The following is a 15,172-nucleotide window of genomic DNA, read 5'->3' as shown; positions in this document are numbered from 1 at the left end:
GCTAATCCAAACTGGCTTGGATGTGGAGAATATGTAACTCACCTGGAGGAAATAACCTATCTGATACTAAGATCAAACACTGAAGAACCTAACCAAAGGTCTGTTTACCATCACTGTTAGTCTTCCTAATCCTATATCCTCTGTATAAAAGGGTCTGGAAAAGGCTGTTCGGGGCTCGGTTTTTATTAGGACAAGAGTCCGCCGAGCCCGGCCGGTCGAAATAAACCAACTTCCTTCTCGGTATTCTCGTGTCCTGGCCTTCGAAACCGCGCATACCCGAATTTCTCCACTACATCTGTGATTATGAATAGTTATAAGAAGTTTATAGAAAAATTGTTTAAACTGAAATGTTTAAATGGATAATTCAAGGAGTCATTTTTAAACAGAAACTGAATTGATGATAATAGCAAAAAGTAACTTCATAACAGGAAAACCTGTCAGAGGCCTCTTCAATCTGCAAATTAAAGTGGTGGTAAGGAAAAGATAATATTGATTCCATTGGGATTATTAGGTTTTCATAAAATAATGGAGAAAGTATTTCTTCCTTTACTGCTAAAATAAAATACCTGTTAATTAATGAAATCATGGTAAAGGTATAAAATGAAAATTAAAGTAATGAGATGGTTGTTTATTTGATATAAGTTGAATATAAAACTTCTGGAATTTTAACAATGTTTTGGCATAATATAAGATGAAAGTATAATGTTGTTAATTGTGGTTTTAATTATTTTTAAAAATGGTGTGTGTCACAGAAACAACCTCTCCACCTAGAAATCAAGAGGCAGATGCTTTTTCATGTATTAAATTGATTTGCCCTATATCTACTAAGGAAGCAACTCTATGGCTGCAGTAATAGAGTGACCATTGGGAGCTGCCAGGAGTGGTACATAACAGTAGATTATTGTAAATTAAAGTAACACCATTGCTGTATGCAGCAGTCCCAAATATTGCTAGTTTGTTACAAGAAATTAATATCCAATTACATCACTATCACTTTGTTTTAGAACTTCCTAAGGCCTTCTTACTATCTCCTTAGGCAAGGCAAGTCGGCCTGTATTCACCTTCATGTGCGAAGGTCAACACTGAACTTTTACAGTGCTTCCCAAGGCTATGTGCAGAGCCCACACCTTCTGTCCTGGCCTCTTGGTGAAGGATCTGGCTGCATGGAAGAAACTTTTGGCTGTAGCCCCTCTCTGGGGTTGTTGGGGTACTGAAAACCCTTCATTCTTCTATTACCTCAGATACTAAAATCATTGTGAGTGCTAATCAGGAAAGGTTGTGCATGGGAATGGGAGGAACTCCCAGCAGGTTGCTTTTGAAAAAGTAAAAGGGCAATAACACAAGCTCAAGTAATAAGGGGGTGAACCCATACTCTGTGAACTGAATGTGGCCAGCACCAATGTTGACTTTGATTGGGGTTTTTGGCAGAGGCAACATTTTAAACAATTACCCCTTAGGTTTTAGTCACAACTGTGGAAAGGGATCAAAGTACAATATAGGCCCTTAGAAAAGCAACTATGTGCAACATACCATGCCCTGTTGCAAGTGAAGGGCTTAACCCAACAGCTTCCAGTCACTCTGAAAACTGCCATCTCTATCCAGGATGGATTGCAAATAATAAAAATGAGACAGGAACAATCAACCATTGTGAGCTGCCCTCTGTGGGATAGAGATCTGTGGAGGGACATATGCCTTCCAGCAGTTGCAGTTAACTATCTATCATGTCCCTGCCTGCTCCTCTAACACCCTTCTCAGGATTATTGAGGCAGATGTCTTCACAAAGATCCAGAGCTATACTATTGAGACCCAAAAATCAGCAAAGTGGCTTCACAGAAAAAGCAGATATCATGGCTACCGGACCCTGTAGCAGAGTTCCAGCTGCTGTTACTCACCAGGAACCCATGGACATTACCCATGAGTGTCCATCATGCTCAACCTGACCATCTGTGATACCAGATGATACATATTGGCTGAGCACAGACTCCAGTAACATGATGGCAAGTAAGTTGCATTGGAACCTCCCATCTTTGGAGGGGCAAGGCATGCTTTCTCTGCTGCAGACACTGCAACAGAACACTTGTAAATAGCCAGCTATTATTTGCTGCTGAGAAAATATAAGTGCTCTATATGGGGTGCAAGCCCAAGTTGACAGTGACCAATAAATTCCACTTATCATTCACCTCATATTGGCTTAGACTGTGAACCTGGATATTATTTAGACTTTTTATTTAAAAAATGAATGGCCTTTTAATTAAACAGATAAAAGGTGACAAGGGATCTTTACAATTACTAAATTTAAACTCAGTGCTGTAGGCTGTGGCCTCAGCTCCAGTTAAGATGCTAACAGCAGGACTGATGCAGGCACTAAAGTTATGAATTATGTAGGTTGTCCTACAACCCAAAAGGGGAAGTAATAATAATTTGTTGTTGCCTATGCCTCAAACTATACAAACTGGGAAAAATGAGGTCATTTGGCCATGGTTCTGGCCTATGCAGCCTCACTGGTTGGTAATATTAAGTCCATGGGAAATAAAAATGACCCTAAACATTGTTATGAAACCATTGTTAATAATCAGAGGTCTCCTATTCCCACTGAATCTCTGTGTGTCTATGTAACTTTTCTTATGCTTAAACTGATTTTTAATGCATACTGATGAAAGTATTGCTTGTACACTGTAAGACCAGCATAATTTGCCTCTGTCTGTATGAAACAACAAAAGGAAATCTGTAATGTGAAATGGTTACCCACCAAATTATGTAAATTCACTGTCAAACATTAATATCTAATGTTGTAAATATATTCCTGATGCTCTCTTGTTTCACCAACATTTAATCACCTGAGGCAACATATTGAGCAAATGAATAGCTTAGCTACTGACCTTCTTTTTTATTGGTTTAATTCTCTAACCTGATTCTGGAAACTGTTAGACCCAGAGACGCCATCTTGCCATCCCTAATTGATACAAAACCAGAGTTCCTGCCTCCCCTCCCTTGCCTAAGGGTTTCTGCCAATAGGAACATAACAACCCATATCTTTTATATTGTTGTTGTATAACCTAGATGCAATATTTCAATATCCTAACTGCTCAGGTGATATCTCAAAATATTTACACATAGAATGAAAAGTGAAAAAGTCACGGGGAAGAATGAAAGATTCGCTTCCCCCTGTGTAGAATATATAGAAAAATACACTTTCCCTAACCTATAGGCAAAAAGGCTGGGAAAGAGAAAGCTATGTCAGCCATGGCCCATTCCTCCTCAGCAGGGAAGAAATTAGCAACTATTCTGAAAAACCCACATGATCCTCCCAGTAAGCACAAGACCATCAAACAAGCCAGAAAAAAATGCACACAACACCTCCTGACTTAAAGCCCTCCTTATGTTCTTCCTAACCTCTCTCATATTAATCTTGATAATCCTTCTCCTCAGAATGATTCCTTATACAATTCCTAACGAGTTTCCTCCACAGGACTGTTGATGCTATGATGAATCACGCCATCAGCAATGTGTTTCTCATACAGCAAGCTCATGCTACCAACCCCTGGCACAAGATAACTGTTAAGGACAGTTCTATACCACAGTCAGCAGGAAGTAGCTACAGAAGACAGACCATCATCCTTTTCCCCCAGCAAAAAAATAAAAAGAGTCTGAGATGTAGGCCTAGGGTTCCCGTCTTTCCATCCCTGGTTGCTGTGAAACCAGAGATCCTGCCTCCACTCCCTTGCTGAAAGATTTCTGCCAATAGGAATGTAGCAACCCCCATCAGAGAAATGATAACACCCAGAACACAGGTGGACCTACAAAATTGACATGAGTTATGACCTGACCCTAAAACGACAAAGTTAACTTAAACCATCACAACCTAGCCCTTTGTATTCTATGCCCAGAACAAGTTCTAAAAACTCTCTCCCCCCTCCCTCAGGGCTGGTATTTATTCTAGACTCAGTCTGCCTGCTAAGCTCTTTCTCATTAAAGGCTTTGTTTAAAGTATCCTCAGCTACCTATCTGATTTCTAAGACACCTCCCTTCCTCTGCTTCCCTCCAAACCCAACAGAAACATATATTCATTTGTCTCTTAGCATTTGGAGGTGGACTTTCAATCTGTTGCTGTTCACTTTATTGTTATTGTGGTATTTGGCAACAGTGCTCCAATGCTCTGACCTCTCAGATATTGTGATAGACTGGCAGGCAGATTGTATGGTGGAAAGGGCATTGGGGTGGAGTCTAAGATAAATATAAGGAATGCCCTTTCATTAAATTGCAGGCAGAAGGGCTGATGGAGGGAGGGCCATATCAATTGATGGCCCATTCCCCCTCAGCAAGGGAGATATTGGCACTAAGAGTGCAATCAGTCTGCTACAAAAGAATATTAATTGCCCAAACCCTTGAATTACTGTTCTGGGAAACCACATGATCATCCTCCTATAGGAAAACATTCACTGCTAATTATTTGATAGGCTATGTGCACCCTTGAGCTGATCTATGCATTAGCCAACCCACCTCTTTGTATTGTCTAGCCCTATATAATCTTAGTCATCCCACAGTTTGGTGTGGTCACTGCCCTACAGCGGTCGCTGAGACATGTGGGTAAATGGTATAGCTGCTGCTGGCCTTATGGCTTTCTGTGTGGCTTCTTTGGAATATCAAAAGTATTCAGTCAGCCTTCCCAGTCTTAGCCCTCCTGTGTTACAATATCTTTTGAGGTTATTTTCATATAAGGTGTGAACTAGGAGTCATCTCTCATTCTTTTGGATATGGATATCCATTCTCCCAGCACCACTGGTTGATGAAATTGCTCTGTCCCAGCTGGGTGGACTTGGTAGCCTTGTAGACAATCAATTGAACATAGAGGTGAAGATGTATTTCTGAACTCAATTTTATTCCATTGATCAATGTATCTTTTATTCTTTTAAAATTGGATATTCAGTTTTCCCAGCACCATTTGTTAAAGAGTCCTTCCTTCCTTAGTTAATGTACTTGGCATCATTGTCAAAAGGCAGTTGGCCATAGATACCTGACCAAAGTATCTGAACTCAGGTCTATACTATTGGTCTATATGTCTATCTTTATGCCAGTATTGCACCGTTTTGATTACTGTGGCTTTGTATTAAGTTTCAAAATCAGGAAATGTGGTAAGTCCAATTTTGCTTTTCTTTTGTAATATTGATTTGACTATTGAGGGCTTGTTGCAATTCCATAGGAATGGAAAGCTCAGCCTTTTCATTTCTTCAAAAAGTCTGCAGGAACTTTCACATGTATTGCATTGATTGTTTTGTGTAGTACAGATATCTTAATATTAAAAGCTCCATTCAATGAACAAGCAATATCCTGTTATTTATTAGGATTCTCTTTAAATTCCTTCTGCAGTGTTTTATAATTTTCAGTGTACAAATCCTTCACCCCTCTTGAGTAAATTTATTCCTATCTATTTTTTCTTCTATGAGTTATTGTGGAATTATTTTTAAAAATCTTTTCTGGTCTTTTCATTGCTGTAGTATAAAGGCACACCTGATTTTTTATATTAATCTTATAGTCTGCAGCTTTGCTGAATTTGTTAACTACTCTAATTGTTTCCTTGTGGGTTCTTTGGATTTTTCTATAGGAAGGATCATGTCCCCTGTGTGTTTTTTACTTGTCACAACAGCCTTGCTCTTTCTGCAAACCTGTGGGTCTAAATGCAATGTGTAACACAATTGTATTTAAAAATATTCCAAACAAGCAATTTTTAGCCAATTATATATTACCTAGTTTTCATACTTTGCAAAACTGCACTCAACATCCCCTGGCCATTGATAAAATACAATTCTGCATTTGTAAAGCCCCAAGCCACTTTGGTAGCTTGGGTCTTTCTGGCCCAGATGCTTCCCATTGTGCTGAGTTTATGACATTGCCTAAATCTCTCCCTCAGGAGTTTGGGAATTTTCCTTCTGGTCCTAATTCCCTTCTTGGGGCTTCCTCCTGCCCCTAACTTTTGAAAGACTCCTCCAGCTGTGAGGCACCAACCCTCACAATGCAAAACTGTCAGAAACATGCAGACAGGTAATTTGTGCTTTGCTACCACTTAGTGGCCAAAGTTTTCTTAACCAACTCCTAAATTCTTAACCTTGAACCCATTACATCAAGATCCTAACAATACTATTTCATTTTCCTACTGATTAAACTTCCTCAATATATTAGGCTTCATTTTTTAAGAAGTTTTGGACCACAGAGGAGTTCAACTATGGCAGGGGAGTAATGCTCGTGTGGGGTGTTATAGATGGGAGACACATGGTAGGGAGGGAGTTTTCCAGGGCATGTATATAGGGTATAAAAAATGTTTGGTTATTCATTGGGTATTTTCATAGTAGAGTTACAAATGACAACTGAGGGAGTGCTGAACTACTAGCCAGGGAGCTGTCACATTCCCCAATGGAACAGCAACAATGCCTCAAGTGCAAAGGCAAAGACCAGTGAAGAAGGATACTCCAATGATGAGCCCTTGATACTGATGACTATACTTATGAGCCTGTGTGCCTGAAATTTCAACTAGACTTGATGTGGGCTATGGGTGGGAGGCTCTTTGTCTCTTTGGAGATAACTTTAACCTAAACTGTCTGTCCTGACTTGCAGGTGTGGGATGGTGAGAGGCTGCAGCCCTGCCCTTGGTAACCATGGCAACGACTCCAGTCCCAGGAAACAGTTTATCAATGCAAACTCTATAAACTTTAAATATTCAGGGAAAATACAAACCAAATGTGCTAAAAGCTTATCTAGAATGTATGAAGTCCATGCTAAAAGCTTACCTAGGATGTGGAAGATATATATGCTAATTCAAACCTATTGAGCACTGAAACAAAGAATGATTTAGCCCTTCCTCTGTATAAAAGGAACTCAAAATTCTTGTTTGGGGCTCAGGTTTGCAACAGAAAGCTCCCAAGTCTGGCCGGCTGTCAATAAACCATTTTTCCTTCTCAAAATCATTCCTGAGTCCTGGCCTTTCTATATGCAAATAATTGAACCTCCCTCAAATTCTACAACAGGCTTAGAGCTACAGGGTGCCTAACAGTTACCCTCTGAGAGCCTCCATGATGCTTAAATGTGGCCACTCTCTAAGCCAAACTCAGAATGTAAATGCATTACCTTCTCCCCAGTGTTAGACATTGACTCCCAGGATGAGCCTCCCTGGTCCTGAGGGATTACTACCAATCACCAGCTGGTGATGCAACTAGAATAAAAGGGGGATATGGTAAAGACAAATGAGTTTATATGGCTAAGAGATACCAAAATGAGTTGGGAGATCATCAGAGGGGTCACACTTATGCATGTCTCAGCAGGATCCCAGGGACAGCCAAAGCAGATGCAACCCCAGGTCCTCCTGATGGTTACAGAGACACACAGGTTCTACAAGCATGGAAGATGGCTCTGGAGTTCGGTGCCTTGCCAGTGGGCCCTACTTTGCAATTTGTGCTCCTGAGTGTGATGGAGTTAGATTCAGATGTAACCTTTCTACCCATGCTGCTTCTATCAATTTTACTGAACATGTGGTTGGTGCTGGGGTTGGTGTATACTCAGGAGACTTGAATCTCTGGACTGGCTATGTGCCAGCTGGGTCCTGAGTCTTAGCAGAGTTGCAACTCCTACTTTCCAGTTCATTGGATTTACCCTAGTTAGCTAACAGGGATGTGAAGATGGTCAACAACCACACCAAGGAACTGAGAGTGGTTACAACTGCAAGCAGGAGAATCACATCTATCAATCATGTGGGCTGTAAGCTCCATCTCAATTTGGAGGTGGAGTGGACATCACCATCTCAGGGTCCTCAGGATGGAGGATTAAAATATGGCTTAGAGTGTACTTATTTGTATTCTATTACAGAACTACTGTGACTCTAGCAATGGAAGAAATTGTATTACTGATGTGGAGACAGTGGGCACAGTAGTTGCTGACGGGAGGGAGAGGGAAGAAGAGAAGTGATGTGGGGGCATTTTTTGGGACTTGGACTTGTCCTAAATGATCTTGCAGGACAGATGCTGAACATTATATATCCTGCCATAATCCCCTGAATGGACTGGGGGAGAGTGTAAACTACAATGTAAACTATAATCCGTGCAGTGTGGCATGCTCCAAAATGTATTCACCAAATGCAATGAATGTGCCACAATGATGGAAAAGGTTGTTGAAGTGGTAGGAGTGGGGGTGATGTGGGGTATATTGTAACCTCTCATAATTTTCAAAGTAACATTTTTGGTGATGTATGTATCTTTAAAAAAGACAATTAAAAATAAATAAATAAATAAAGTAAAATAATGTAAAGAACTAAAAAAAAAAAAAAAGATCCTGTGTCTTTCAAGGCCTGGTGCCTCAGCTGTATTTTTGTGCATGTGAGATACTCATGCCATCTGTTTCTTAAATTTCTCTTTTGTAGTAAGTATCAGAGTGAGTTTCTTTACCTTGTACTGAAATAGCCATACAGTTTGGACATTATATCAAGACTTTCAATGTTTTAAGAATTAAATTTCAGATGTTCTTTCATAATTTTTAAGAAATATTTCACAACAATGCAAAAGATTGGCTGTGGGGTGATAAGTGGGAACCTTATATGAAGATATGCATGTTTATTTTGTAAGGTCACAATGTTTACTAAACACTTATGTTTATTATGTTCATGTATGAAAGATATTCTTTGATTAAATTTTTTAAACAAAGAATTTGAGTAAAATATTCTGAAATGTCCTATAAATGGAGGACTTTTGGCTATTGGATAAAAACCCCCCACACTAGGTGCTAAATGGAATCCTTCAACAGTGACAAATTTAGCAAAGAAGAATGGTCCCCAAGCGCTGTCCTCCACAAGGAAGAAACTGATCCTTGAGACCTGTTCCTCAACAACCTGCATTTCTTTGGTGAAAATTTGGGGAAGTTACCAGGATGGCTGTGGGAGGAAGACCAGTGGTCTCCCATTCCTACCCAACTCTCTCCATCACTTCCCTTATCTGGGAAGGACTCACCAGAGCAGGCAGAGCCAAAGAGGAGAGGGTGCTCTGTGATTCCTATTGAGCCAGAGCATATCTGAAAAGTGCATTTCTCAAACCCCAATCAAGTTTTCATTCATGATCTATAAGCCTTCCTGCTAGGACATGAGTGAAGGTGTCTAAGAAGAGACCCAGAGACAGACAGACAGAACCATGAATTGAAAGAGAAGAGAGACAAAGAAAAAACCTCAGAGAGTGATGAGGAGATAAATACTCAAGGTATATATAATGATCTGGAGCTAAAACTTGGGATCCTCAAAGAGACATACAGTGAAGCCAACAAAGGGAAAGAGAGAATCCCTGATTTCAAATACATCAGTTATTCCACTTTGCTCTTTGAAAGAAATCCTGATTCCTCACCATGACCTCCAATCATTCTTGAACCTGCCACTGACCTATCTGATCACAGCTTAAGAACATGCTCTCATTTTTGTTGACTTTTTCTTGATTCTTAGCCAGTGGGGTACACTTCTTGGCTTCAGAGTATTTGAACATACTCTTTCCTTGGCTCAGAACACTACTCCTCCCTTACCTCTGAAATTCCCTCATGACCTTCAAGTCTGAGCTCAAATGTCACCTTCACAGTGGGAGTTTCATGATTAAACTTTCTTCCTTTCCCTGAATTCCACTGCTATCTGGATCAACCCTCGATACACTTTTTTTTTTCTTTTGAGGTACTAGGGGATGGCGGCTGAACCCAGGACCTTGTATGTATTAGTCCTGGTTCAATGAGGCTAAGAGAAAGACCAAAATTCAAGCAGAGAAATTTATTAGATACCAGCATGTTGGGGACCTGAAATGAGACTTCAGCCCACCCACCCAGGTTTGGGATGGCTTCTTTTGAGCTGGTTTAATTGGGCAAGTTTATAGGAGGGGCACATAAATGTGACATGCAGATATGGGGTGGAATATTACTGACTTTTGCCCTTTGTGGAGGAAGTCTTGGGGAGAGAGAGATGGACATGTTTGAATGTTAAAGAGGGTGTTTTATAATCTTGTGATATTCTCATGGTTGGTTTTGAGATTAGTACATCTTATTGGATTAGGGGTAGGTGGGGGTTTGGGGCCACCTGTTATCAGGGCAGGGGAGACATGCCAGTGCCAACTGGGGTTGTGGGTTGGCAATTTTGCAAAATGGGGCTAAAATTTCCAATTGTTTTTATACGGAGAGGGAGAGCAGGAATGTGGCCATTGGTGGTCTGGTTACTTCCTGCTGTTGTGGGGGATGGTGCCACTCCCTCTGGCTAGGTGTAGGGGTGGGGTTCTTGAAAATTTGCCATTAGGGATGTGACAGGACTTATGTCATCAGCAGAACATTGTCTACCTGTGTCTCAGGCTGCACCTGGGTCTTTGGATGAAATTGCAGAAGGTTCTGAAGAGGGAAGGGCAAAAGATTAGAGTGGACTTACTGGTATTCTACTATAGAACTATTGTGACTCTAGCAATGGAAGAAATTATATCATTGATGTGGAGACAGTGGCCATGGTAGTTGCTGAGGGCAGGGAGAGAGAAGAGAAGAATTAATCTGATGTAGAGGTATTTTGGGGACTTGGAGTCCTAAATGATATTGCAGGGACTGATGCTGGACATTATTATCCTGCCATAACCCACAGAATAGACTGGGGAAGAGTGTAAACTACGATGTAAGCTATAACCCATGCAGTGTGGCATGCTCCAAAATGTATTCACCAAATGCAATGAATGTGCCACACTGATGAAAGAGGTTGTTGTTGGAGGAGTGGGGGGGGGGGGGGGGTGGCAGTGACAGTGTGGGTATATGAAAACCTCTTGTATTTTTTAAGGTAGCATTTTTTGTGATCTATGTATCTTTTTAAAAAATACAATAAAAAAAATAATAAAGCAATGGCTGTGATGATAAAGGGTACAAAAGGCATGAAGAGATATAATCCAGGGTGCCCAACCTCCTGCAGAAATGGGATTTTTCAGGCTTTGATTTATTTTTGGGGTTTTGTTGAAAACTGTTGGGACTTGTCCTGAGCAGTTGATGTAGTAACAACACTCTTCTCCCAGAAAGGCACAAGTACCACCTTTGGTGGCTGTTAAGGCATCAAGTGCCCTCCTGTTCTGTAGGACTGCTTTCACCAAGGACTGTTGCTGTGCATCCAGCACCCTATATCCTGCTTATATTTCTTAGCCAGGCGTCAGAGATGCACAGCAACAGTTGGGAAACATAGATGGGGGTTGGTAGGAAGTTCGTAACTCTTGGAGTAGAATTGACAAGAAATGTTTTAAGAGCACTGTGAGCATGATCTTTACGGTTTTGGGTGCCACTAGATTAAGGAGAGGTTGCAGGATGGGCACAATTTAGGGAAGGTGCGCTTTGCCATAGCCAAAAGAACCAGAGAAAGAAGGAAGGTAAAAGCCCAAAGAAAACATTTATAACCACCCTACTTACTATGGATTTAAAATAGGATAGGGCTCACCCAGAAGTTTGCGAAGTTCAAGTTCTCTTGAAGTTCGCAAGCGTAGCGGTCAGGAGTGGGTGTATTCTTTGCTGTTTACGGTCCGGGGAAGCGAGGAAGGCGGGGTTGGACTGGTTTCTCGAAGTTGCAGCACAAGTTTGAGTCTGGAAAAGTGAATCCAAGACGAGACGCCGGCAGGTTTAGCTGCTGTGGGGGTACTTAGTAATATTAGATAAGGTCCAGCCCACGGGGCTGGAGAGGTTTACAGTGTAAGACATTTAGGTAGACCTGCTCTCCTGAAGTGAAGCTTGGGGATGTGGGCTCTATTGATGGTTGAGGTAGATTTTCTTGGACATGCTAAGTATGTGTCAGGTTTGGTTTAAAATGGGGAGGTAGTCGCTGAAGAGTGAGGTGGGAGGGGAAATTCTCGTGAGACTTAAGGTCGGCCATACATGATTTCAAAGGGGCTTAGGAGAAGGGGTTTATGAGGGACAGAGTGAAGTTTGAGGAGTGCAAGGGGTAAAAGTTCTAACCAGGAGGTTTTGAGTTTGGATCATGAGTTTACTGAGGTGCGTTTTGTTTAAGCTGTTTATGCATTCTACTTTGCCTGATGACTGGGGCGGATATGGAACTTGTACTTTCAAGTAATGTTAAGAGCAGTGCATACCCCTTGGGTTACCTGGGATATGAAGGCGGCACCCTTATCTGATAGTAATGATGTGGGAGGACCAAACGTGGGGATGATTTCATGTATTAGGGCTTTGGTTATGGCATCGGCCTTTTCAGAGGTGCTAAAGAAGGTTTTTACCCAGCCTGAAAATATATCAGTAAAAACTAACAAGTATTTTACTCATTTTACTGGGGGCATGTGGGTGAAAATCTACCTGCCAATCCTGCCCGGTGTTTGTCTGCATGCTTGATGAGTAGGAATGTGAGGTTTTTGAGGTGGCTTTGGGGTGATGTTTGGCAAATGTGGCAGGATGCTGAGATTTCTAACAGAATTTTGTTAAGGTTGGAAAGAGAAATAAAGTGGGAGAGTAACTGGGTCGGTGGCTTAGGGCTGAGGAGGAAGTGGTTATGTAAGGAAGTGAGGATATCTAGTTTCTCTTGTTTTGGTAGCACTATCTTGTTGTCATTAAAATTCTGCCCATTATTGACTTTTGCCCTGGCCTGCAATAAAGAACATGTTTCCTTTGAAGGAATTGAGGGGCAATGCTAATAACATCGTTGAGAGTGTACAAAACAGGTCTTTGGTTTTGGTGGTTTGTAGCTTTGCCTCTTTGTCTTCGATATGATTGCCCTGTGCAATTTGGTTATTCTGTTTTTGGTGCCCCTTGCAGTGAAGGACTGCTACATGCTGTGGCAGATTGGCAGCCTGAAGGAGTTTCAGAATCAGGTGGCAATTGATGATGGAAGACCCTTTAGTGGTAAGGTACCCTCTGTTTCTCCAAAGGGAGCCTGTAAAAGTATGATATGGTATGTGTGTTTAGAGTCAGTGTATAATTTGGTTGTGAGAATTTGGGCTATAGTTAGTGCTCTGGTGAGAGCTATGAGTTCTGCTTGTTGTGAAGTTGTGCCTGGTGGTAATGGGCCCAATTCTAAGACCCTGCTTAGGCTTACTATTACATATTCTGCCTGTGTGGTGGGGCTGCCATCGATGAACCAGTTTGGGATAGGTTCTGGCAGAGGAAGATCCAAGGTATTGGGAAATGGATTGATGAAGCGATCAAATATTTCTAAGCAGTCATGTTCTGGGGTTTTCTTATTCGTGTTTGTATTAGTTATGGGAGTAGGGTAGGGAATTAAGAGAGCGCACCAGTGCAGAGAACATTTGGGTTTTGGAGTAAGGTTGTGTGTATGGCTAGTAGGCAAGTATTAGAGATAACTGAAATAGCCTGATGGGACAGTAGGGAAGATAGAGAGTGTGAGGAGTATACGTGGATGGTTTGAAAAGCACCAATTTTACAGTTTCCTGAACAAATATGGTAGTGGGTGCTAAAGTTTGGAGACAGTGAGGCTACCCTGTTATAGTTCCATCTAGCTGTTCTGAAAAGTATGCAACTGCATGAGGGTCACGTCCATACCTATGGATTAGAAGTCCTAAAGCATACCCTCCAGTTTAGTCTATGTATAAATGGACATTTGCCTGGATTTGGCAGAGCAAATGCAAGTGCAGTGCACAGGGCCCTCTGTAGTTGAATGAAGTTGTGATTGATATGTATTGGAGTATTGTTTTGTGGAGGTTGCGTATGGTTGTGTTTGAGAGGGGTTTGGCAATAAGGCCAAAATTTAGGGACCCAGAGATGTTAGGCCCCAAAGCTGGGCCTTTAAGGATATCAGAGAAAAAACTTATCATGAGAGTTAGGCAGAACTTGCATGTTCAGGAATGCTTGCACATACATTGTATGATAAAAAAGGGGGCAGATAATTCTGTTGTAGAAGTTGAGAGGTTCAATTATTTGCATATAGAAAGGCCAGGACTCAGGAATGATTTTTGGGAAGGAAAAATGATTTATTTACAACGGGCTGGGCTCGGAGCTTCTCATTTCAAAATCTGAGCCACGAACAAGATTTTTGAGTTCCTTTTATACAGAGGAAGGGCCAAATTGTTCTTTGTTTCAGTGCTCAGTAGGCTTGAATTAGCATGTATCTTCTGCATCCCAGGTAAGCTTTTAGCATGGACTTCATACATTCTAATAAGCTTTTAGCACATTTGGTTTGCATTTTCCCTGAATATTTAAAGTTTATAGAGTTTGCATTGCTAAACTATTTCTTTAGGACTGGAGATGTTGCCATGGTCACCAAGGGCAGGACTGCAGCCTCTCATTGTCCCACACCCACAGGTCAGGATACAAACAGCTTAGGTTATTTACAAAGAGACAAACAGCCTCCCACCCATAGCCCACATCATTTTCACCTCTGGGTGGGAATTTTACTATGTTAATTAATCAAATTGAAGTGAGGACAGTAAAGGGCTTCTGTGCAGATCTGGCCAACCAGTTGAAGTTGGTCTTCATGGTTCATTGCTTCAACAGGATGATCTTAACTAGAAGAGCTGGAATTTGACACAAAGAATGGGTTGAATCTCACCCCTTTTTAATTTACATATAATTATTTCCTTAGTATCCTAGCAACAGGTAGAGAAACAAGTTACTTTCAGATATTTGGTCATCCTACAGCCCTCAGGAAGAAGTTGGCAAGCCTTAGAAAGGATAGTAATTCAGACTTACTTATGAGGAGGGGGGTTTCCAATGTAATTTTTTCTATTCTTGAGTTAGATCTTTGTGAGTAGGGGTTAGGTGTAGTTGAGATAAGTGACCTGGGGCATGAAAAACTTGCCCTTATCAGGAAACTCTATATGCTTTGTCTGCAGAAAAGTTGAGAAGAGACCTAGTATGTTTAATGGAGAATTCCAATGAGGGTCTGCATAGGAGAAAGTCATTGATGTATTGCTAGAGAATGCTGGGGTTTAGCAATAGAGTAGAGACATCATGGGCTAAAACCTGACTGAATAAATGGGGACTGTCATGGAAACACTGAGGCAGAACAGTCAACATGAGTTGTTGGGAAACTTTGGTAGCTGGGTTTGTCCAGGTAAAGGTGAATATGTTCTTGAAGGAGTGATCAAGAGACATAGTGAAGAAGGCAACTTTAATGTCCAAGATTGTGAAGTTAAAGGTGTTGGAGGGTATTCAGGAAAGCAGTGTATTGGGTTGGGAAAAACAGGAGAGAATGAGT

At 41.2% G+C, this 15,172-nt stretch overlaps 1 protein-coding gene across 1 annotated transcript in view; it reads left to right on the top strand.

Moving 5' to 3' along the window:
• Positions 1 to 5,436, top strand: part of LOC101428342 (zinc finger protein 596-like) — a 174,541-nt gene extending 169,105 nt beyond the window's left edge. Inside the window, exon 7 of the mRNA XM_071207795.1 lies at positions 1,037 to 5,436. Coding sequence (XP_071063896.1) covers positions 1,037 to 1,150 — 114 coding nt within the window. The 3' untranslated portion in view covers positions 1,151 to 5,436. The remainder of the gene's footprint in view (positions 1 to 1,036) is intronic.
• The last annotated feature ends 9,736 nt before the right edge of the window (positions 5,437 to 15,172 follow it).

Source organism: Dasypus novemcinctus, chromosome 14, assembly GCF_030445035.2.
Source record: "Dasypus novemcinctus isolate mDasNov1 chromosome 14, mDasNov1.1.hap2, whole genome shotgun sequence".
Taxonomy (NCBI): domain Eukaryota; kingdom Metazoa; phylum Chordata; class Mammalia; order Cingulata; family Dasypodidae; genus Dasypus; species Dasypus novemcinctus.
This window is presented reverse-complemented; position numbering and strand designations above follow the sequence as displayed.